This window comes from Antechinus flavipes, chromosome 3 (assembly GCF_016432865.1).
Source record: "Antechinus flavipes isolate AdamAnt ecotype Samford, QLD, Australia chromosome 3, AdamAnt_v2, whole genome shotgun sequence".
Taxonomy (NCBI): Eukaryota; Metazoa; Chordata; class Mammalia; order Dasyuromorphia; family Dasyuridae; genus Antechinus; species Antechinus flavipes.
Genome location: NC_067400.1, coordinates 613,180,838 through 613,204,862, shown reverse-complemented (window position 1 = coordinate 613,204,862; position 24,025 = coordinate 613,180,838). Strand labels below are relative to the sequence as shown.

Here is a 24,025-nt window from a genome sequence, read left to right as displayed (position 1 = left end):
AAGGACTATACCTATTTTACAGAACAGAAAACTGAGACTTTAGAGACTGTCCACTGAATTTGGCAAGATGGCCTATCTTGTTGAGATCTTTTGGAATCTTCACACTGTTATCCAAAAATCTTAGCTATTCTGCTCATCTCTGTATCACTTGTAGATGTAAAAAGCAAGCTATCATTACTTTCAAGGATAAAATCAAATAATTGATTTTTAAAAAATGTTGTCTTTGCTTTTGCAAGAATAGCTCACTGGCAGCCCATTGAGGACTTCCATTTCAAGCTGATAATGAACAGTAATATTTTTTTTTTGAATGAATGAAAAACCAATTATTAAGCACTCTATGTCAAATACTGGGAATGCAAATAGAAAGGCACAGTGGTGTCTACTCTGGAGGAGTAATAAAGGGAAACAATATATACAAGAAGTTTCACCTGCACATCAGATGGGAAAGCAGATGTGCTGCTGATAACGAATGCATGTGGGTTGGCAAATCCAGGTTTCAGAAATTGTCCCACCACAAGTTGCTACTTCTCTGGGCTAGTCTTTCATTGGCCACATAAGAAGACTTGAGTTCAAATCAAGCCCCAGACACTTACTAGCTACATGATCCTGGGCAAGTCACTTCACCATCTGCCTCAGTTTCTTCATCTGTAAAATGGAATTCCCGTATCTCTGCCAAGGAAACCCCAATAGAGTCACAAACTGAACAAACTGAAACTAAGATGTCTACATGTGGATAGTCCATGCCTTTCCCCACCATTGCTTTTTAATACATCCAGGAGTTCTTTAGTAAAATGTACTTCCCAGGCCAACTCTCTCCCTAATTCCACCCCACTTTTGTAGGTGTTTCCAAAGGTCTTAGCACAGATTAGACACATTAAAAAATGCTATACACCTGTTTCTACAATGGTCTTTTCATCTCTCCATCTGGTCCAAGGAAATCGTATGACTTAAACAAATACTAACTTGAAATCTAGGTAAATGTCTCCTAGCATTATTTTGTTCTTTCAATCAAGTAATCAGATTTTTAAAAGCTTATTTTGTGTCTTGCGCTCTGCAAGATAAGATACAAAGATCAGAAATGAACCAGTTCTTTGCCTCACCAAGACAGCTAGCTACTGGATGTTTGCTCTCTCCATCGCCCCTCCCCTCTATTTTTTTTTTTTTTAATTTAAAAAAATTTGTCTGGGTCACTCAACTGGGAAATATTTGAGGTCAAGCGAACTCCAGATTTCCTGTTATTTCTGAGCTATTCATTTCTTAAGGAATATTTAAGCTCCTATTCCATCAGTTTAGAAAAAGAGGAGGATGCGAGATACAAATACAAAAGCGAAACTTCCTGCCCTCAAAAAGTTTATGTTCTACTGGACTAGAGAAGGTATAGATGTTATCGTTATATATTGGGCTATCTCCCCTGATTGGGGAGTTAGCGCCCTTCCCCCTTTCTCCCGGGTTGGACACGGCGCCCCCGAATTCTAATGTCCTATTTGCCCATCTGCGGTTGCTTGTATGGGTCACTCCATCTCCCACCTCAATGCCTTTGCAGGGACAGTCCCTTCTATTTGGAATGCCCTCCCCTCTCCATGGGAGTCCGAGCGGGTCCCGCCTCCTACAGGAAGCCAGTCCACACTGCCTCCCCCCGCCCCCCGACTTTTTCTAAACTTTTTGTTTAATTTTGTAGGGCGCTGCCCTTTAGGAGGTCCTGAGTCTGCTGATTGGCTAGCACACAGTAGGCACTTGATGGACGAAGGAGAGAGGGGAGTGGCCAGCTCCGGCGCGCCTCCGCCAAAGTTCGAATTAATATATTCAGAAGGAGATCCCGGGTCTTCTTAATAATTAATTGTCGGCCCCAGCCTTAGGCCGGAGACTGTATGACGTAGCGTCGCCCCCTCTCCCCCTTCTCTTCGCGTTCCTCCCCTTTTCCCCCCCATCTCACTCTGCCCCACGCCCTCGGGAGCCGTTGGGGCGCGAGGTGGGAAGGTGGGCCGCGCGCAGGCGCAAGCAGTCCCCGGTTCGGCTCGGGGGCGGGTGGCGCGCGACAGCGGCGACGTGCGCAGCCGCGTTAGCTCGCGGGGAGCAGCGCAGTGGCCGTGTTGCGCAGGCGCGGGCTAGAGGGCGGGTTGTCTGTGTGAGGCGGCGGCGGCGGTGGCGGCTGTGGTAGAGGCAGAGGCAGAGGCAGCTGAGGAGGCAGTGGCTGAGAAGCGGCGGCTGAAGAGCAGCGGCGGCAGCTCGGAGCAGGCGGGCCCGTAGCGTGAGGCAGCGGCGGCAGCAAAGAGAGCTCGAGAGCCGGCAGCAGGATGGTGGACTACCACGCGGCGAACCAGCCCTACCAGTATGGCCCCAGCAGTGGCGGCAACGGCGGCGGAGGCGGCGTCGGCGACTACATGGCCCAAGAGGACGACTGGGACCGCGACCTGCTGCTCGACCCGGCCTGGGAGAAGCAGCAGCGCAAGGTGCGGCCCCCGGCGCCGCAGCGCGCGGGAGGGAGAGCGCGAGCGGGCAGGAGGGGGCGCGCGGGGGTGGGGGGCCTTTGCGGGCTCCGGCCCCCCAGGCCGAGACTGGGGAGTGGGGGCCCCGCCCTGCGGAGAGGGGGAGGGGAGAGAAAGGTGCCCTCGAGGAGGTAGGAGTGTGTGTGTGCGCGCGCGCGTGCTCGAGTGTATGCTAGTGTAAGGGGGGGAAGAGTGTGTGTGCAAGAGGGAGTAAGGCGGGGGAGGGGGCACGGTAGCGCCCGAGCTGTGGAGTCCGTAGTGAAAGGTGCACCACACCTGAAGGGAGGGGCAGGGTGCCTGTGGACTGTGGCCCAGGAGGAAGGGCAGTCTGAGGGAATCGGGGCTGGAGGGAGGACATGGATGTGGGGAGCACTTCTGGAATCGCAAAGAGAGGAGTGGGGAGATCTTAAAGAGGATGGAGTCCAGAATTGGGGAGGGTGTCCGGGATGGGTCCTCGAAATAGCTCCGGGGAAGATGGATAGCCAGGTTATCCCAGGATAGATCATGAGGGAAGGTCTGGGGGCTGAAGTCTCAGAGAGAAGGGACTTGTCCTGAAGGTCGTGGTGGTGGAAGGAGATCTTGATTTGGGTGGATAGGGATTGACCGATACGTAACCTGCGGAAAGAAAAGGGATGGAGTGGGGGAGACACAGGACAGTGCTGGAATCAGATGTAGAAGGAAAGCCTCCTGAAAGCAGAGTCTCGCTTATGTGTTCTGTTTCCAGGACCTCCTGGAACAGAACCTTGCATAAGCAGGTGATAAACGTGTCTTGATTTATTGGAGAGTGGAAAGAATTTGAGCTATTTGGGGAAAGAGTCAGAATCATTGTTGGGAGTAAAGTCTGAGGAGTGATATTTCTGATTGAGGATCTCTGTGCCATCTATGTGGAGGGGGCCCTGAACTAGAAGTTAGGAGTTTGCTGTCTAAATACCAGAAAGGGCACAGAGGAGGTGGGCTGTGGGGAGGGGTATCTGGTGTTTTGGACTATACTTGGGCAAGTTTTATTTCACTGAGTGGAAAGAAAAGGTCAGGAAAGCTGCCCAGGTAGAGTGGGGTGGGAGTGCATATGGTTTGATTAGTGACTGGAAAGAAGGAGTAGGCTGTGAGAGAGACAATTATGGGGAAAATCTGATGGCATGGAACTAAGGAGGAGAAACAGCATCTTAGAGAACTAATGGGGAACTCAGTTTTGAGGAAAGTATATTTTATAGGCTTAATTGGGTTTGGACTCTGACAATGGAGGGATTCTAGTGCTGAGTTGGCTAGGAAAGCAGCCTGTTTGCCACACAGGGTGAAGAATAGGTCTTGGAGGATGGGAAGAAAGTGGGTGGGAGGTGGGAATAGACTTTGGATAAAAATCATTGAACTTCTATTCCTTAATTTCCTCATCTATTAAATGGGATGGTGATAAGACATGCCACCCTGCCTCATATCACAGAGTTATTAGACAGAGTGAGGTAGTTGTAGGAAAAAATTAAAAGGATTTGCTATTTGGAGACATTAATAACTTTATTACACAACTGCACCTGGTTACCAAAAAAGGCTCCAAGTTGTCAAAGCATTTGGAAAAATGGAAAGCAATATGCATGGGACCATGTCTGTCTCTTATATGTATTGCCTAGGTTTTTGCAGAGAAAAATTCTTTTCTCTCAGGTGATAAAATAGGAAATAATGGGATGCGTTCATTCTGCATTCTTCTGAAAGATCTCCTGTTGCTTTCTCTCTCTAGGCAGTTAGGGTATTGGTCTATTACTAACAGCCTCCATCATTCATAAATTGAATGAGAACCAGGACCTTTCTGAACCTGAAGCCTAATTAATTATCTGCAGTTACTCTTCCTACCTCTCACCTCCAAACCCCTCCATAAATCTGGCAAGTTGGGAATCTGCCTTTATTCTAACATCAGCTAGGTTAAAGGGAAGGCTACTCCTTGCCACATTGACAGCATTTGTGCAAGCTATGTAGAGGGTAGATTCTGCCCATTGCCTCATGTTCCAGTTAATATTTTTGTATTTTCTGGGTCTGCTATCACTTCTATCCTTAGTTTTGTGTTTTTGGGTTGTTTTTTTTTTTGGGGGGGGGGGCTCAGTGAAAGATGAAAGGAAAGGAAAGTAGCAGTGGAGAAATAGCTTTAGGCATGGAATCAGAGGAGACTACGTTCAAAATCATGCCTTTGACATCATCAGAGTCATTTAAAAATATGTTCTTCTATCTAATGATCTCACTTCCTTGCTGTTCCAACAATAAGATACCATTTCTTGATATTTCACTGGCTCTGCCCACCTCCTGGCTTCCTTCAGGATCCTGCCTAAAGTCTTTATCACCTTCAGGAAGTTTTCCCTGCCCCTTTAATGGGACCCTTCCTCTGCATCTCCAATGTGTTCTGCCTGGATCTTGTCTGTACATGACTGTTTACACATTGTTATTCTCCCCTCGACCTACCTGTCCATTAAATTGTGAGTCCCTAGAGTGGTCTTTGTTTTTCTTACCTCAGTGCTTCAGCACAGGGTCTGATACACAGTAGGCATTTAATGCTGGCTTCAAGACTTAGCTGGGACATCTTGGGCAAGTCACTAAGCCCCTCAAATTCAACTTCCTCCTCTGTAAAGTGGGGATAGTGAGTAATAATTATGACATCCGCTTCCTAGAGTTATTGTGTGATTCAGATGAGAAAATGGCTGTAAAATGGGCTGGATAAATTGAGATCAGCATCATAGGTTTAAAGAGGGAATGGATCTTGGAGGCCCCGGAGTCCAGTCCCAATCCCTTTACAGAAAGGAGACTGAAGAACAGAGAGGTCAGTTAACTTGCCCAGGGTAACAAAAGTTATGTTTGACATGATATTTGAATCCTGGTCTTCCTCACTCCTCAAGTCCGCTGAACTTGTCTGTTTTTTCATAATAATTCTGCCCAGGTCTAGCTAGGTGAATCTTAGTGTATCAGGTATCTTTAACCAACATGTCTGCACAGGTATACGGATATCTAAAGTTTAGCATATTCTAGGAATTAGGGAAGGATGGGTGTCTAATCAGAAGGGGATGTTCATAACCCCTATTTCTCTAGTTTCAGAAATTATGCTGAGAAATCATTTGATTTGCAGGAATCCTAGCTTTACCCTTTTACGCCTACTATCAAACTATTCCAAAGAGATTTGGTAGGAATGATCTGATCCCTACAGGTATTTGTGCTCCCAAGGGCCTCTTTATATTACACTGTATCATTTTTAATGGGAGGATCTTGTCTGTGCTACAAAAAGTAGCAAAAACATACTACCCTTAGTGTTTGGTAAAGTTTTGGGCTGTTTTTTCCATGCTTTCTGAATTTTATGCAGCTAATCTTGCTACTCTATGCTGTTTGCCTGTTGAGGTCAGAAAGGCCTTTCCAAATTCCAAAACTTTCATTCCCAGCAAGGAAAGGCATCCCCACCCCCACCCCATTTATATGATTTATATTTTCATGGCGACACTCCTGCTTTGCAAAAGACTTAGGGTTAGTGCCTAGTCATTGGCTGGAATGGCATTTATGTGCTGGCTAATTATTTGAAGGTTCAGCTGGTACTTTAGTTTTAGATTAGCCTTTTTTTTAAAGATGATAAAAAAAAATTGATGGAAGGCCGAATGGTAATCATCCATCTGTTATTTTGTTTCATTACCTTAATTGTTTCCTATTTATGTCAAGTCCTTGACAATTTACCAATGGTGAAAATGGTGAAGGAAAGAGCATTTAGAAGGCTTCCCTATTAAGTATGTTTATATTTTTCTTTAAAAGTTTAGTGTAATCTAGAGTAATAATGTCAAAGAATTCAAGGTGGCGTTTGTAAGTAATAGGGTTATATGTAGGGAGTACTTTATGTACAAGCTTTCATTGTAGTAATAAAATTGCCAATAACTATTCTGTAGATAGGAAGAAGGTGATGTCTAAGGAAATGGGTTTTCATAAAGGGAGAGGGACCATGTATATCCAATCCCAAGTGTACCTGATTGAGTTGAATTGGACTTGGTGCTTTGATGTAACATCCTGATACATCTGTGAGAGATTGTGGTTCCCCTAAGTCTCTGATTGTTCTAGAGTATGATCTCAGGTTATCCTCTGCCCACTCTGTCCCCTGATAGGACAAACACCTTGGCCATCTTGGCATCAAAGAACTACTGCTTTTTGAATAGAAACTGCCATATTACTGGTTGAAAATAGTTTTTAAAAAACTTCATTTAATAATGTCCAGGATTTTCACCCCAAGTTTTGCCTGTTCTGTGGAAGACTTTAATGAACTCCTAAGGGAGAGTAACAGTAACATTTCAGTATCAATAACATAACTCAGTTACAATAAAAGTCCATATTGATAGATCTATATGAACAGAATTTACTCTGATTAAATATTCAAGACATAGGGTAGTTAAAATGTGAATTGGTTCACAAAATGTCTCCGATCAAATGAGAGCAGTATTGAGCCAAATCTGGATTCCTATCTAAACTGTGGAAGAGTAGATTTTTAAAAAAATTAACACTTTGTAAATTTGCAAACTCTTAGTTCATTCTCACACATTGAGGAGAAATAATCTATTGGAAGGTGTATTGGTCTACTTTAGTCCTATAGAAAATCTTTGCAGAATTAAGTGGAATGACAAGAAGTTAACCAGCAAAAGTAAGATGACTGCTGACATTTTTCATCCCACCTCAGAATACATTTAAGAACATTGTTGGGATGTGAGGTTGTCTGGATGGAACCTTTCAGTTTGCCACCACATTATTTTTAAAGACTTGTCGTAGATTTCCCAGGCTTGAAGATTGTCCCTTTGAAGACAACATTCACTTTGCACTTCTGGAGAGCCTAACAGTTTAGTTGTGGACTGTTGTCTTCTCTTGTTGACAAGGTCATCTGAGGTCAAGCATTATTCCATATGTCTGATCACTGGTGCTTAATATTTTATAAACCAACTTCTTTGTCCTAAAATTATCCCTGTTTCTTTCGTTTGTTTCTATTGGCTACCTGAGATTCTCTTGCATTTCAGGTCTTTTACAAATAACAAAAGCTTTCCACCAACCGGAGACAAATGATAGCAAGTTAGTAATTCTGTTGGAGTGGTAACTGAAACAGTGACCTATTAAAGATAGTCGGAAGTTCCTGCTTGTACAAATAGACATCCTGTAATCTGGGGATTTTGAAAGGAGCCTTTATATCATAGGTAGTTTGGGAGCTTTAGTCTAAATGTTGATCTTAAATTTGTGGAAGTTAAAGTGAAATTATAATGGAACCTGATTGAAGACTACCTAAAACTCATGGCCGTTAGATAATGTAGGTACTAGTATGTTACAAAATGTCAGGATTGGATTTTTACCAGGAAATACTCAGGTATATAGGTTACATTTTAGTCTACCTCCTAGAGAGAGGAATTCAAGGTTCATTGATTAGGAATTCATTGCTGTCAGGGTAGTCTTGTTGGAATGTTAACTATATGTAGCTTTTGGGATGGTGGTTTTTAGAGATGGAGGGAAACCCAATGCTTCTTGTTCCTCCTCCACCCAAAACTAAGCAGCTGCAAATTTTAACTGGCAAATGTAGTGTTACATCAGTCTTGGAAAGTTTTTTTTCCAAGCTAGTGGTCTCCCTGGGATTACAAAATCCCAAATTTAGCACGTAGTCCACTGAGACATTTGTCTTTGAACTGGCCTTTTTTGGTTGTATTTTAGCTTTCAGTATCTCTTCCATCCCCACTTTCTCCTCCCTGTGGAACCCTTCCTCCTGTCATGAAGAAATTAGCTTGGAATGTTCATTGGAAGACTGTCCCATTTTGGTTAACTTTTTGCATTTCTCTTTAGCAGTAGCCATTCCAGACAAGACTTGCAGTCTTCTTTCCTGATTTGATTTATTTAAGTGTAAACTTAGAGAGTGGATTGAACTTGTTTGGAATTTGCTATTAGCCACCTGTTACAGCTCCAGAAAGTATTGGATCCTTCTGTCCCAGAAGTATCAGCATATATCTGATGTATAGTGTGCAGAGAAGGAAATTAATTTTGTATCTCTGATGGAAGGAGTACATCTCAGGAGTACTTGATTTAAGAAAAATTCTTTTGTTATACTAATTTTTTTTTCTTTCTAAAGTGCTTCCACATTTCCACTTTCATCCTGTTCTCATAACAAGTGTGTGAGCCAACAGCTGTTAATGTCCCCATTTTTCAGATGGGAAAATTAAGGTATAGAAAAGTCCAGTGACTTTCCAAGTTGGTGGCAGTCAAAGTAGAACCTACTCTAGTTTCCTGAAATTTTTGTTGTATTGCTATAATAGGATATTAATGGATTAGGATATTTGATGTTTGCTTGTATATGTTGAAATATTTCCAGACCATGGATTATTTACCTTTTTTCTTCTTGAAGAAAAAAGAAATTAACTATTTTGTTGAATGCTTGAATAGCTTAAATCTGGGCTTCAGCAGTTGCTAATCATATATGATTTTTTTTTTAGTGAACTGATTGGCTCAGCTGGATATTTGAGTCTTGAATACAAAAGCAAAAATGCTAACCTCTCCATCTGAGTTAAGAGAGGCTTATTTTAATGTTTTTCTTCCAAATATTAGAGCAGAACAGAGTCTTTGTCTTTTACTGGAATCAGTGACATGAAGTAGGATTAGTTGAATGTAGCGGAATTAGTCTGTAGCTCAATGAAGTCATCTTGGGAAGTATAACTTGTTGACAATGCTGAAATGATAAAATTGATCCTGGAATGCTAATAATGCAAAAACATTGAGAGTCTCCAGCTTCCTGCTAGAATAAAGAAGATATTGTGGTTTACTTTATGCTTTTAAGGTTTTTCCCAAAGGTGCAGGGGGGTGAGTGATGTTTATCATTAACTTTCTAGTGGGTTTTTCTTTTTTGAGTGCTGAATTGCATGTAGTGGATAGAAGTTGCAGTTTGGATGATGTGAGTCTTGGCTACCAGTAATACCTAAGAATTTAAGTTGGAAGGACCCTTAAAATAATCTGTTTCATTCCCTTCATTTTGTAGCTGGGAAAACAGATCTCAAACAGGGAAGGGATTTAATTGTTAAAAGGGTAGACAAGTATCTCTCATTATTAGTTTTTCAGCAACTGTAAGAGTTAGTAATTTCTGAAGAGACAAATTTCTTGGAGAGACAAGGAGAGGCATTTCACATCTTAAATATTAATCTCTTAATTCTTATCTAAAATTGTGTGGAGATATGAGAAATACTCATCTTTTTAAATAAGCTTCCTCATATTGAGATTTGTTTGCTATTCAGTGAGAAACAGATTTTAAAATTCCAGGGTTATTACATCAGAACTAACTATGTAAATAGGCACTGTTTCTTGACATTATAGATTCTCAAATTTGAGCTCTTCATGGGCTAGACTAGATAGACCAATAGTTTAACACCCTTATATATTAGACTAGGAAACTAAAGCCTAGAGAACCAAGATCACAGAACTGATTAGTGTCAGCTTGGACTAGAATTGGATTTACTAAGCCCCTAGTTGAGTATCTTTTTCCTACTATAAATGGAAATTAAAAGAGCCCAGCCCTCCCTTGGAGATATTGTAAACTTCCTTGTTTTATTTTTGTTATTCTTTAAAAAATGTTTGTTACAAGGGAAGGCTCACTAAGAGGGAGGGGAGTAGAAAGGAATGGCTATATCTAGGAATGAGCGGAATAAAAACCAAAGGAAGCCATTAATTTTTTTAAAATTTAGTAGCATTTTAAAAAATCTGTAATCTTTTATCATAAGCATTCAATAAGTCGATTGTGATGATAAGTAGAGTAAATCTTGATTTTCTTGACAACTAGAGTTTCTTGTTGATGGTTTCAAACTTGGAAAATTATAAATTTAAATTGGAAAATACTCCACTCCAGAGCTCATTGATAAGAGATAGAACGGGTTTCGGCTAATGTTTAAGTATTTTAGCATGGAACCTAAATAAAATTTCCCTTACCTAACTTAGCAGTGGAAGAATAATGTGCTCTATATCTATGCTGGACTAGAGAAAGCTTGTAACTTGCTTGTATTTAGCAGCGAATTAGGTGAAAATGTTTAATTAATCTATTGGGTGGAGTGGAGGAGGTGATATATGAGACAGAAGGCCAGAACCAGCTAGACTTTAGTGGTTTTCTTACTGAGGTATGTATGTCTGTTTGATGTAGTTTTCTGTGTTGGAATCTTAGCTATGTGATTTCTTAACAGCAGGACCAAATTTATCTATATCTTTTTAACTGGGTTTTGTTGTTGTTGTTGTTGTGCGCATGCGCGCGCGCGCGCGCGCGCGTGTGTGTGTGTGTGTGTGTGTGTGTGTGTGTGTGTGTAATAAATATTAACAAACCAAAAAGCTGTCTGGCCTGTACACAAAATTCTTTACAATTTTCTGTTAACCCTCAAGCAGAGTTCATTCCACAAGAACATTTCAAAGCCTTATCCTCTCCTCCATCTCAGTAACAGTAAACAGCATTTTTCTTCCATCCCACCTTATGGCAGCCTGAATATTTCCATTAAGTTGTCAAGAGCTTTTAAAATAAAAATGTTAAATATTATCATATCTTCTCACCTAGTATTACCATGGTTTGCCTTTATTCATTCAGTAGGCTTTTATTAATTTTTCTTGAGTCTTAGGTCTAGTTTACCAGATCTGGTCCATGAAAAAACTCCAATTTGGAAATCTAAAATGTCTAGAAGCAGAGCCTACCAAATCTGCCTACTTATGGAGGTGATTCCAGAGTAACTTGATGAATCATCCTCTCTCATAAGTTGTCTTCTGACTGGTGATGATTCTTATTTTGTGGACTTGAAGCAAAGCCAGACAGTAAACATCACCAGGATTGTGAGGCATCTAGTTTTATTTTGGGGGATTATTTCTATAGCACTGCCAAGTCTGTGGTGGAATTTGACTGTAAAACAGATAGTTCTGCACTAAGATGGCTTTTAGAGATGTGGGCTCAAATTGCTGGGCACTCTGGTTACTGGTGGTGGCCCTGAATAAAGGCATAGAACCGGAAGGGGATATGCTTGAGGACCAATTTTGAGGAAAAGGTTTTTGCATTAGGCTTTCTAAGTTAGCTGGCCAAGGGAAAGCTAGTAGGAAGACATGCTTTTTGGATGAGAAAGCTTAAACAGTTGTGGACTTTTTGTGGCATCATGTTCAGGGTGGTCATGGATCATAGGCGATTGCTATCCCAGGGTAACACTGTCTTGTCTTCTCTATAATTTCTCATTCACAATACCATAATTTTTAGTAAAAGTTTTATACTGCTCCTGGTACAGTGAATTAAGAGGGACAAACATTTGGCCTTGAAAGAGAAAAAATGCATGACAGTATGTTTCCTTGGGCATTTCCCTCGGCTTCAAGAAGTTTTAGACCTCTTTAATAAATAACTGAAAAGTAATTCTTGCCAAATAGGGCCTGCCTAGGGGCTCTGGGGCTAGCATCCCTCTTTCCTAAAAATAAATGCACTTTCTCATTGAGCATACCAAGCATGGTTTGTACTTGACTGCTGATTCACTCTGGGAGGTTGAGTTATAGTTCAGCCTTTCTTGGTTGGTTTATGTCTGTGTCTGGCCACTGGTTGTCTTTTCCAACTCCCACTGACATGGTGTTCAGGGCTTTCATTTGCTTTATAGCTAGGTAGTCGCTGAATGCTACCACATCAAATTCATCTGGTTCTTTGACACATAGTAGGATCACAGGATCCTAGGCTAGATCCTGGAAGAGGAATAATAATCATCTAATCTAACTCCTTCATCTTATAGGTGAAGAAACTTGAGGCCAGGAGAGGTTAAGGAATTTGCCTCCAAGGTCACATAGATATTAAGTAACAAAGATAGTATTTGAACCCAGGTGCTCTGATTCCAGATATACAGATCTCTTGGTTCTGGACCATGTTGTCTCTGATGGTGGGCCTTAAGTTTAAGTAATTTGGAGTAATGAACATTCTCAGCTAAGCTGAAGGGTGTGGACTAATCCTTCACCTAGAGAGAGGAAGCTTTTTCCCCAGGAAATGAATCACTCAGTAGACTTCCAGTTACATGTAGCTGTTCTGCCATAGTGTCTTACATCTTGTTGGGAGGGGTTAGCTTGTCTTTCTTGCAGTCTTCAGTGGTCTGTGACTTTGGCTTTGTTTTGGTGTTATTGTTAAGTGATCGTGGCTCCTTAATGAAAGCTCTTGATAAGCTTGGAAGTAGTTCTGTTGATTTGTAGTAATGAGGAAGCTGATTTGGGCTATGTCTACACAAAAACAAACTGACTAGCAGAAACACCTTAAAGCTATGGTCAGGGGGGTATTCTTACCCAGACTTTACAAACCTTTGTTTGGTCTCAGCAAAAATAAACTTCTCAGATGGGAGTTAGAGGGCTTCAGAACATCAAAGAGAATAATAGCTTACATTATCTTTTTTGATCATTTCTGCAGAAGGCTCCTTGATTAGAGCTTCAGCAGTCATTGAATTATGGGTTTATGCTGTAATATGGCTTTCTATCTAGGAGAGTTTAACTTTATCATATGAGCAGGATGGGAGGACCCTAAAGTATAACCAAGAAACAAAAAAATTCTCATTTCACCTGGTGAATTTCCACTTGCTTTTCTAAAAACATCTCTTAGAAAGGCTGGTGGGTCACTTTTTGGAAGTAAAGAGCCAAGAAGCTGACTTATTTTTAAATTAACTCTTCCCTTGAATCCCTATTCCCTTACTTCCCCTCTGCTTCTTGGGTATTTCTCTCTCATAGGAGGAAGAACACATTGGTTCTGTGGCCTAAAAAACAATTTGGCTTAATGTTAAGCATTAAATACTAAGTGTTCAACTGGGTTTAAAAAAAAAAAATCAGAGCAGTATTATGGTGTTAGTTTGCATCAGCAACTCTTTTATTCAAAGTTGTAGGTTGCCAAGCTTGTTGTTCTGCTTTCCAAATGGAAAGAGGATATAGCAGGTAATAAACAATTTGGAAATGTGTCCCACAGTGTTAACTTTGCAAACATCATCTGAGGAGATAAGTTCATAAATGGCATGTATGAATGAACATGACAGCAACTTTTTTTCATTCTTCCTTGGGCATGACTTGAAGGCCAAAGCTACCTCGCCAAGAGAATGCAAAATAACAGTTGGATAAAATATCCTTTTACTGACAAACCTGCTTAGCCACTTTAAAGAATATAGTGGGAGCTTGAAAACAGAGGATATTTCAGTTCTGGCTACCCTGCTCCTTCCACACCTCCTTCACTGTGTGAACTTATGAAATCTTTTAAATGCTGCTAGGAAAGAGAGATGGGCCTGATTTTTCCCTTTTTTTCCATTAAAGACAAAAATTAAAACTTCTCCCTTAAAAGAATTGCCCAGAACTTAGGAAGAAGGAAAAATTGAGGCTGATAAATGGAAAATTTGTTGGATTATGTTGCTTTACATCTACTTTAGTATGGATACAGCTAGCTGTAAGTTTCCATTGAGTGGCATTCATGCCAAGCTGACATATTCTCTAGTTCATTCCCTTGAACAGGAAAGGTTTTTGTGCTGTAATTATCTTTCTTAGGTGATATTGGAAAATTTGAATAAGATAAAGAGCCTTTGAAGATTTTTAGCAATTGTCATTTGACTAGAGGTACCCTCCAACTTGGTGGTTACTAGACGTTATCTTTGTTTTACAGTGAACTAGCATCACCTGTAATATGAGTGGGGCTGCATGGGCTCTGGAGTCAAACCATCAGGTAGAAAGAAACATGACCAGCCAGCTAATCCACATGCAGCCTTTGTTGAGTACCTCTTTTGTTCAGAGTGCAGCACTAAGTTGCTTTGAGAGTGACAGTTTTGAGAAAGAAGACAATAGTTCCTACTCTCAAGGAGCTTCCAGTCTAGGTGAAGAGCTAGATCACACACATGAGACAGCTGAAAAATAGATTTACAAAGCAATCATTCAAACTTTTTTTTTTTGCACGTGCAAGTAATACAGTACAGTTCCGGACTGAGAACAGAAGTGCAAGGGAGCCGTGCTAGAGGGGTATTCCAGGGCAGGTGAGGTCAGTCATGGAAACCTTCATGAAGGAGGTGAGTTTGAAATTCCTATGGCCTTTCTTGGAAAGTCTGACTTTTGAGTATTCTCTGGGCAAAGGGGTATTGGAGAATATTTGGGAAAATATAATGGAAAAAATAGAATGTGTTTATTTGTATTTTTATCTGGATATTTAGAGTAAGCAGTCTTTAAATTTTGTAATTTCTGATCACCCAGCCATAGTATTTGGATTCAGATTTGCAAGACAGAAAGACATACACCACTAAATTGATATGTCAGTTTTTAACTCATCTTGCCTTTGGGTTATCAGATAGTGGGAAGCTATTGTGGACCAACATCAAACTGGAAAGCAGGTATAACTTATCACTTTTACAGCACTCTTGAGCTGACATGTTTCCTTTTCCTAAGCAATCTGCTCTACGTGTTTATCCTTAGAACAGTTTAGTTAGTGGAGAGTATACTCCAGAAAACATTAAGCCAAAAGATTAAAATAAATAAATAAAAATACATCCTGAAGTCATGTCCATCTCCCAACCTTCCATGAACCCTTCCCAGGTGTTTACTGTTGTTCATATGCTATTGTTGAGCATTAAAGAGGATTTTAGACCTTAAGATCATTGTTAATGGCTTCTCATGAAGAGAACATTAACGGGGTGACAAATAAATTTACAAGACTGACTTTGTGTGCATGGTACAGTTTTGTTTTCTGAGTTTGTGCCACTTGAAAAATATTGTCTACTCAACCAATCTCCCAATTCTCCTTTTCAAATTCATGATTATGGAACCTAGGTTTTTTTTTTTACTGAGGGAGAACTCCAATATGTTTAAACCTCACTCACATTGTCAGGATTGTGTGTATCATTTCGATACAACAATGTTCTCCATAGGCTTGTTGAGTTCTTGACCCATGCCAAGATAACCAAAGTTGACTGGCAAAATTACTTTGTTCCAGTTGGTTTCAGCAGGTAGTTTCTTTCTTTGAAAGACTGTGTCTTAGATTAGTGATTAGTAAGGTGTCCTAGAGAAAAAAGACAGAAATCAGCCATTGAGATTGCCAAGAATTGTATTAAACAAAAATAAAGTGTTGGGATTCAACATGAAGTGAGTTTTTAAAAAGTTAGGTGACATTCCTTTGGTACTTGATTCCTTTGCTACTTGGTCAGGCAACACTAGCAAAGAGAGAGAGAGCGAGAGAGAGATGCTGTAAGTTAATATAGCTGGGGTTTTATTTCCTTCCCTGCTCTGCAAAAAGATAGGGGTGCAATGACTAGTGATCCTTTAGAGGGAAAGTCTGCTTTTCTCTTTCTGAAGATTAAGCAATGCTAGCAAGGTATTCATTTGCAGAGGCAATAGATTGCAATTGGGGATTGTGGTTTGTAGCGAAAGAATGTGTTGCTTCATCCTTTGTTAGGAAAGTGGGTACAGGTCAGACAGCTTTGTGGTGAGTTGATCCCCATGCTCTGAATAGCTGTAAGAATAAGTCTTTTAAGTCAGTTGGCCATTGGTTCTTAAGTGCTACCACATATTAGATGAGAGATGTGTCACTGGAATTGCTCTAGAAGTCAGAGCCAGAGCCATGGTATCCCAGTTAAGTTGGGAGGAGTGGATGAGTGCTATATGGTATTTCACTTGGTGCTTGGGATCTGTGTTGGTCAAGGCCCATAGTATGTTGAAAGATGTAGGGACCACATGCCTATATTTTTAGTCCAACAGAAGCTATTGAAATGGCTGAGTTGGGGATCTGGTGTTTATGGACTCTTCTTGTCAGAATCCTCGAGGTATACAGATAGTCAGCACTTTGCTACTTTACCCTTCACATTTGATGCATCATTTATAACTGTAGCTGACAAGATGGATTTTTTTTTGTTGTTGTTTTTTAAGCAAAAATAGTCAACACAACCCCTTTCCTGAAAATGAGTTTAAATATACTAAATGCAATGCTAGAACAAATGCCCCTCAGCTTGTTTAGAACAATCCACTTAGGTTTGATCTTAATGATGCCGTAACAGTCTCTAATTACCATGGGCTGGTGTCCAGAGTACTTTGCCTATTCAGTGTCCCCCTGTTTCAATGTTGAAAGCTTGTGTGAGTCCCCTCATCTATTTGCCTATATGCTTTGGCCTCAGTTTTGTGTGGATGAGCCACTGGCATTGCCAGGGAGGCTTGTAAATGAATAATCCAACTTGTTGCTCAAGCTAGTGTCAGCACTAGTTCTATTCTGTTCTTCCCCCCCCCCTCCCCTTCTCCCCCTTCTCAAAACATAAAATTCTTATCAGCTGAAGTGAGAAGTGCCCACAGACTTGTGTCAGCCAACTTCTGGTAAGTGTGTGTAGACACAGGAAGGGTTTCAAACTGATAACCCTAAAAATAGCTGTCCAGGAACAAGCTTAATAAGCTGGAGAGGTGTAGTAACCTTCTTTCATCCCCAAGTTGTAAGTATAGAAGCCTTTGGAAATCCAATAGCAGCTGTGCTTTGTTCCTCCTGTAGTACTTCCTAAAGTTCTGGCATCCTGCTTCATTCTTTTTCCTTCTTTTCCCCCCTTCCCCCTCCTCTCCAGTCGCTTCCTGCTTACCATTCCTCAAGTTAGCCTCAATCTCCCCAAAAACAATCATATCAACAGCCTAATAAGGCAAAAGAATGAGGAGAATGTCAGTGGCCTGGCCTCTCCCTAACCGGCACTAGGGCAGCAAACTTGGAAAATGTTACAGCAGTGACAGCTGACTCAGAACAGTGAGGAAAGCAGCCATTTCAGGGTTCAGGAAATGACAAAGGAGTAGCTCCAGGTTGAAGAAAGCCATCCCCAATTGAGGGCCACTCTAGCCAGCAGCTCCACATTCTTCAAACCTTTGACAAAAAGGCAGATGGAAAAATACCGTCTGACTCCCCAACGTGCCTCCAGGCCTGATTTGCATGGGGAAGAACAGGGTGTGCTTACAAGAGACCCAGGAAGCCCACTTTAAGAAAGCCACGGGGAACTTTGCAAATCCAAACACTTTATCACTTGCAAGATGAGCACTTTTCTCTCTTTTAGCTGTGCCAGGGTTTAATTAGCAGGGGTGTTAATTAAAACTTGTCAACACTTGGAATGGGGCCCCTAGCAGCCTGTCACCCCTCCTACATGATTATTCCAATGGAATCAACCCATTACAAAGTAGTTTGTAGTCACTGTTGAGGGTAGCCATGGGGTGCCTGCTGAGCCAAATCAACTTTGATTTGTAAGGTCAAGTTGATTAATTGATGATCGTTATAGAGGACCTAGACTTTTCTGGTTTTTTAAATTGCTAATTACCAGCAAAGGCTGAGGTCATTGTAAATGCATCTAATTCTGAAGGTACTCAGTACAAAGTGTGGGGAAGTCTTGTGTTGTGTGTGTGTGTGTGTGTGTGTGTGTGTGTGTGTGTGTGTGTGTGTGTGTGTGTGTGTGTGTGTTTTAAAGGAAGAACACAAAAAAGCCTTTGTTTAGATTTGGATGGAATGACTTAGAACCGGCTCCCAACTTCAGGCACAGGAGCAGTTTCCTGTCTTAAGAACTCACACAGGAAATTCACTAAAAACAATATTAGAGGCCCTGCCAAGGAGGCACACTGGGAGGTGAGATCATTGTGTGCAGTGGCTCCAGTCTCTGTTCTTACCTGGAGGCAAAGCAGAGGGGGATAGTGGTAGATTTTTAAAAATAAAGTTTCACTTAGCTATCTCTGGAAGAGACAGGAAAATGTTGGTTGAGGGAGAGACAACTATATATCCTTCTTGTCTAAACCACAAGTAGGAGCTGTGGAAATATTCTTAGCTGACTCAAGCCTTCCTTAGTTTTTTTCATGTTTTAAAAATACCACATTGCTCCTTTTCTTTTCTCCCAGGATCACTATTTTTTCATATATCTAGAATACTTTGATTTAAGCCTTTCTCTGGAACACCTGTGCCTCACTAATTTAATATCAGGTTTGAAGTCTCAGATTGAATATCAAGTAGAGTGTCCATCAGGAGGTTTTGGCAAAAAAAAGTTCAGTGTTGGGAAAGTGGGAGAGAATAATGGGGAACTGAGAATCATCACTGCTTTTAAAGATATGTTTTAATATAGGATAGAGTTTTAGGGTAGTGAGGAATGGGAATCATATGCCAGTTAAACAGAGTTTATAAATCTCTTAAAGCCATCTGGCACAATTCTGGGGCAAGGGCAAGTATTGCATTTTGACGTTTTTCTCTGGCTTGAAGAAACCTTTTTAGTAAAGATGCCTAAATAAATACAAGTCTTAAAAATGAAAGCAACAGAAATAAACTTGAAGCAGGCCTGAGTGAAAACTGTAAAATATGCAAGTTGGCTTGCTATTTATATGACTGGAGTCAGGGACAGCAAGATCTAGCTTAGCTAAGAAATTACAATTATATATGTGAATTGTCTACCCATTAGCATTCCAGATGAAACATTGCAACTTAAGTAAATGCAGTACTTCTTTTTTTAAAATTATATACAGCTCAATTTCTATATGAAAAAAGTGAATTTGAATTTTTTTTTTGGGCAGAGCAGCAACTTATTACTTTTAAGATTTGTGGAATAAGCATAGAAAATAATCAAGAGTTTTGTAAATAGTGTGGTTCCACTCATCTAATATATACATTTGTCTTATATATGTCTGGGTATATGGGGTATTCAGAAGGACTAGCACCTCTGGTGTAAGGGCTTGCTGAGCCCTTTTCAGGCCTGCTCCCCTTTTGGTGGCTTCTTGATAGACCCAGTTCTCACCTATGGTTCCAAGAAGTTGTAGCATGAGCATCAGCTAACCTTGATGAGCTAAGCCAGATTGAGAGTAACCAGCAGGTCTCATATTCATCAGTGAGTTAGGGGAATGTTTACTCCAAGCACTTGAAAACTCCCTGGCAGAATAGAGGAATGATAAGTTTGTCCCAGTGGCCATAAAGGCTGCTGCAGCTGGCATTTAGAGCTTTGTCAGATGTGGAAGATGTCAGAGCCATCCATGGCCATCACATCATCAGTCATCTTAACTTGCCATTGGACTTCTGATGACTCTGGAACAGAGATGGAAGCTGATCACTTTGTGTAACTGTTGAACTTGATTCAAATTCATTGAGTCAACATCACTTGAAGGACAGCACAATCTTATGTAGTTATATCATGTATGATTGTTTACACATACAAACACACACACACATATATAAATTTAGGCTCCATTTATTTGGAAAGATAGGAGAAAGGAGAAGAGCAGAAAAATGTTACTGTTTGTTGTGCATTTGTGTATTTTGGTGTGTGTGTTTGTTCTTCTGTAGGAAAGAATTTTCCCAAAGTTCTGTCCATGCCAGATCATTCCATAGGATAATTAGTTCATACACATTTATTAAGTGACTATTAATGTGCCCTGGAGCTAGATGGTTCAATGGATGGAATGCTGAGCCCTCAGTCTGGAAGACCTGAGTTCAAATTCGACCTCAGGCATTTATTAGCTGGGTGATCCTGAGCAGATCTTTTAACCTGTTTGCCTCACTCCACTGGATAAGGAAATGGTAAACCCCACCAGGATCTTTGCCAAGAAATGTCCATGTACCCCAGGGACAACATTGGCATTGAAGAATCATACACAACTGAATAATTTGTGCCAAACACTATGCTTGCTAAAACACTGGGAAGGGCAAAGGATAGCCCTGCTCTTGAGGAATTCACATTCTAATGGGGAAGACAACATATAAACAGCTCTATCAAAACAAGATAGATGGGGAAGAGAGGTGGCACAGCAGATAGAACAATAGCCCTGGATTTAAAACTAGCCTCAAACATTGATTAGCTGTGTGACACTGAGAGAATCATTTAATACCGATTGCCTCCAAAAGCAAAATAGATATATAGGTAGATATATAGATAGAGTGCTAAAAATAGATATATAGATACAGGATAAACTGGATCTAATCGACAGAAGGAAGGAATTAGAATTAAGAGAAATTGGGACATTCTGGAGAACAGTATGTTCAAAGAGCTGTCAAACTGTTCATATCCTTTGATCCATCAGTGTTTCTACTGGACCTGTATCCCAAAGAGATAATTAAAAAAAGGAAAAGGATCCACATGTATAAAAATGTTCGTAGCAGCTCTTCTTGTAGTGGCAAGAAATTGGAAACTGAGTGGATGCCCATCAGTTGGGGAATGGCCGAATGAATTATGATATATCAATGTTATAGAATCTTACTGTTTTGTTTCAGAAAGATCTAGAGACATTTACATGAACTGATGCTACGTGAAGTGAGTAGAACCAGGAGAGCATTGTACACAGCAATAGCAAGATTATACAATGATCAATTCTGATGAATGTAGCTCTTTTCAACGAGATAATTCAGGCCACTTCCAGTGGTCTTGTGGGAATTGAGTGTGGATCACAACATAGTATTTTCACCATTTTTTGTTATTTTGCTTGAGTTTTTTGTTTTCTTTCTCATTTTTTTTCCTTTTTTGTAAGGGTGAATGTTGAAAATCATGCATATGTTTTGAAAATAAAAAGCTTTTAAAAAAAAAAAGAGGAATCCTCTCCCCCCAATCTCCCCCCCCCCCAACAAATTCTTTATATATAAAAGGGGGGGGGTTAGAAAGACTTCTTGTAGATGATGGAATTTTTAGCTGAAACTTGAAGGAAGACAGGAGGCAGATTAGGAGGGAGGGAATTTCAGAACTGTGGGACCACCAGTGAAAATGCCTGGAGTCAAGAGATAGCATGTCTTGTTGTAGGAATGCCTAGGAAGCCACTGTCATTGGATTACAGAGTATATAGGGGGAGAGAGGGAGTAAGGTATAAGATTGGGGAAGTCATGAATAGGTTTGAATGATAGGGGATTTTACATTTGCATCTAGATATTGGGAACCTCTGGTCTTTTTCAAGTAGGAAGATTGACATCAGAATATTTGTTAACTTCATTCAAAAAAATTGTGTGAAAACCATTTTTTAAAAAGAGGTTAGGAGATTAGAATAAATGAGGTCCCAGGACAAAGATCCTTGGAGGAGATCTACAAGGTATGTGTGACCTTGATGAAGATCTAGTAAAGACCTGAGAAAAGGTGGTCAGAAAAATAAAAAGAGGTCTAGAAAAGAAGGGACATGAGTGCTTAGAGACCTGGGAGCTACTATGTCCAAGGCTGCCTGTGGCGAATCGGCTTCCAAACTTCCCACATGTTTGGCTTTTTTTCTCTTGGTTCCATTGGACTCCCGTGGACCACACAGGCATTGTGATGTCCAGCTGTCTCAATCACAGTCTTGGCTGAGAGAAGTGATGGCAGTGGTCTTTTAACAGGCAGAGCCTGAACTGGTTTAACACCCAGTTGGAGAAAGTTAAGTCTGCTAGCTAGGAAAAGGCACAGTTCCACTCCAAGTTTCCCTGTGTGTTCTATTTAATGAGGGCAGCAGCCGTTGGGTGCATTTTTTCTACTTTTGTAGTATTTTGCTACTGGCAAATCAGAGGTGGCTTTTAGATTGACCTGACTGGCTGCAAGCTGGTCTTGGAAGTTTCCTTCTAGGGAGAGACTGAATTTGAGCTTGCTGTTTTATTTATATAATCTATATGTTGTCATAGTAACATTTCTGGTAAAGGGTATGGAATTGGTCATCTCCTTCTCTGGTCTTGGTTACTGAAGACTAAAGAGAGTCAGTGAGGGTGAGTGCTACTTTTTATAGTTCTAGCAGTGAATTGTATCAGTATCATGGATGTCACTATATTCCTGGAGTTTGGTGGATTTGTTTGCTTGTGTTTACGCTTTGAGCATGCCTTTCTGCCTCTAAGAAGGAAGAAAAGGGATATTAAAGAGCTTGGGTTTTATTTAAATATATCTTATGTGGCACCTTAGCCAAAGACCATGTTACCACTGTATTTTCAGTATATGGAAACTTTAATGTTTTTCTGGGCATTTTTAATGGAAATATTTGTTCACTAAACTTAACTGAACCTCTGTGCCTACTGAGACACATTTGCTGTATTTCAGTAGGTTAGATGATTCCTTTAAAGAAAGGAAGCCATTACATTTTGTGCTTTCCCTTTTTCCTATTTGGCTATTTTTTTTCTGGTATGTCTTCCCATCTTCCACTACAGTTTAATCTTTCATATCACATCTTGGAAACTGAACTAGGAAGGAGTTTCTTGGAGGCCATTTGGGCCTCGAGATATTTTGCTCCTGGACACTGCAACTTTCCTTTCCCCAGTGTTATAGCCCTGATTTTAGTATCATTTAATAGAACATATTGTAAACTGTGGGACTGAGAAGTTTGGGAATAAGAATTGGTATTTTCTGTCATTTATGCCAATTGGAGTCAAAATTTTAAGTAGAGTATTGAAAAGGATATATATTAGGATAAATAGGAGATAATTAACAGATAGGGAAAAGCTTCCTGTAGAAGATGGGTATTTAGTTGGAACTTAAAGGTAAACGAGGAGGTTGAGACGAAGAGGGAAAATTTCAGAGAAAATGTCTGGAGCTGACAAGAGAGCATCTTCTTTCTGGAGGCCTAGAAAGGATGGCCTAGGTTAGGAAGGGCTTTAAACACCAGATAAAATTTTATGTTTGAAGCTGGTGATGAGAGGGAACTACTGGAGTTCAATGTGACAGGGTCAAATCTGTGCTTTTAAGAAAATCACTTTGGTGGCTAAATGAAGTTAGAGGAGAGACTTGAGTAATCCAAGTGTGAGGTGATATGAGTCTGCACCAGGGTAATGGCAGTGTCAGGAGAGAGGACTGGATATATTTGAGAGGTGTTGCAGAAGTGAAAATCAACAGTAGATGAGATCACCAAATGAAGCAATACAGAGGGAGAAGAGCAGATGACCCTGGACAGATCCCTATGGGACATTTTTGAAAGCAGGATCTGGAGGAAGATCCAGGAAAGGAATGTAGCTTTCTGGTTTAACTCCAAATCTAGTCTCTTCCCTATTTCAGTCCGTTCTCCACTCACCTAGAAGCCAGAATCATCTTAAAGCAAGTCCCTTCATTTCCTTTGAATAAGATGTTTTTTTGACTAGAATTGGACAGTTGAAATGAAAAGTGATTTAAAGAGCGTTTTTTTTTTTGAGTTTTCACAGAATTTCATTTTTTCCTTCATTGCTCTACCTTCCTATTCTCTTCAAAGATAATTGAGTGGTGAATATAGAAAGATTTAATTCTCACTTACTCCCTTTCCTGTATTTATCTTGGAATGTATTCTGCAAGGATTTTTCTAATTGTTGTATTACTTTAGTAGAAAACCATTCCTTCCATTGTTGACACATTTTCAGGTCTTTGATTCACATTTCCCTGAGCAAAAGATCTTGACAAGTCTAAGAAAAACTTTCATTTTCACCCAGATATAGCTCTTGTGCATACAAAATAGCCTGGTAAACACTGCTAGGCTTTCAAATTAGCTTCTGAACCAAAATATGCACCAAAGTGGACCAGGACAGAAATGCCCTTGTAGGGCTGGACACTACTATCGTACTTTGTGAAGATAAGTAATAACTCAGTGCTTATCGAAGGTTTTGGACTTGGTAAAGGTAGTAGGGGTAGTAGGTGCTTCCTATCAAAATT

General features: G+C 40.5%; 1 protein-coding gene across 5 annotated transcripts in view; it reads left to right on the top strand.

Annotated features, from left to right (window-relative positions):
* Positions 1-2,114: 2,114 nt before the first annotated feature.
* ACTN4 (actinin alpha 4) overlaps positions 2,115-24,025 on the top strand; it is a 79,581-nt gene continuing 57,670 nt past the window's right edge. For 2 of the 5 annotated variants that reach the window (XM_051989086.1, XM_051989085.1), the window contains exon 1: positions 2,115-2,450. In XM_051989086.1, the coding sequence (XP_051845046.1) occupies positions 2,295-2,450 (156 nt within the window). In that variant the 5' untranslated portion in view covers positions 2,115-2,294. The remainder of the gene's footprint in view (positions 2,451-24,025) is intronic. The other 3 variants (XM_051989087.1, XM_051989083.1, XM_051989082.1) reach the window with 3 other exon arrangements.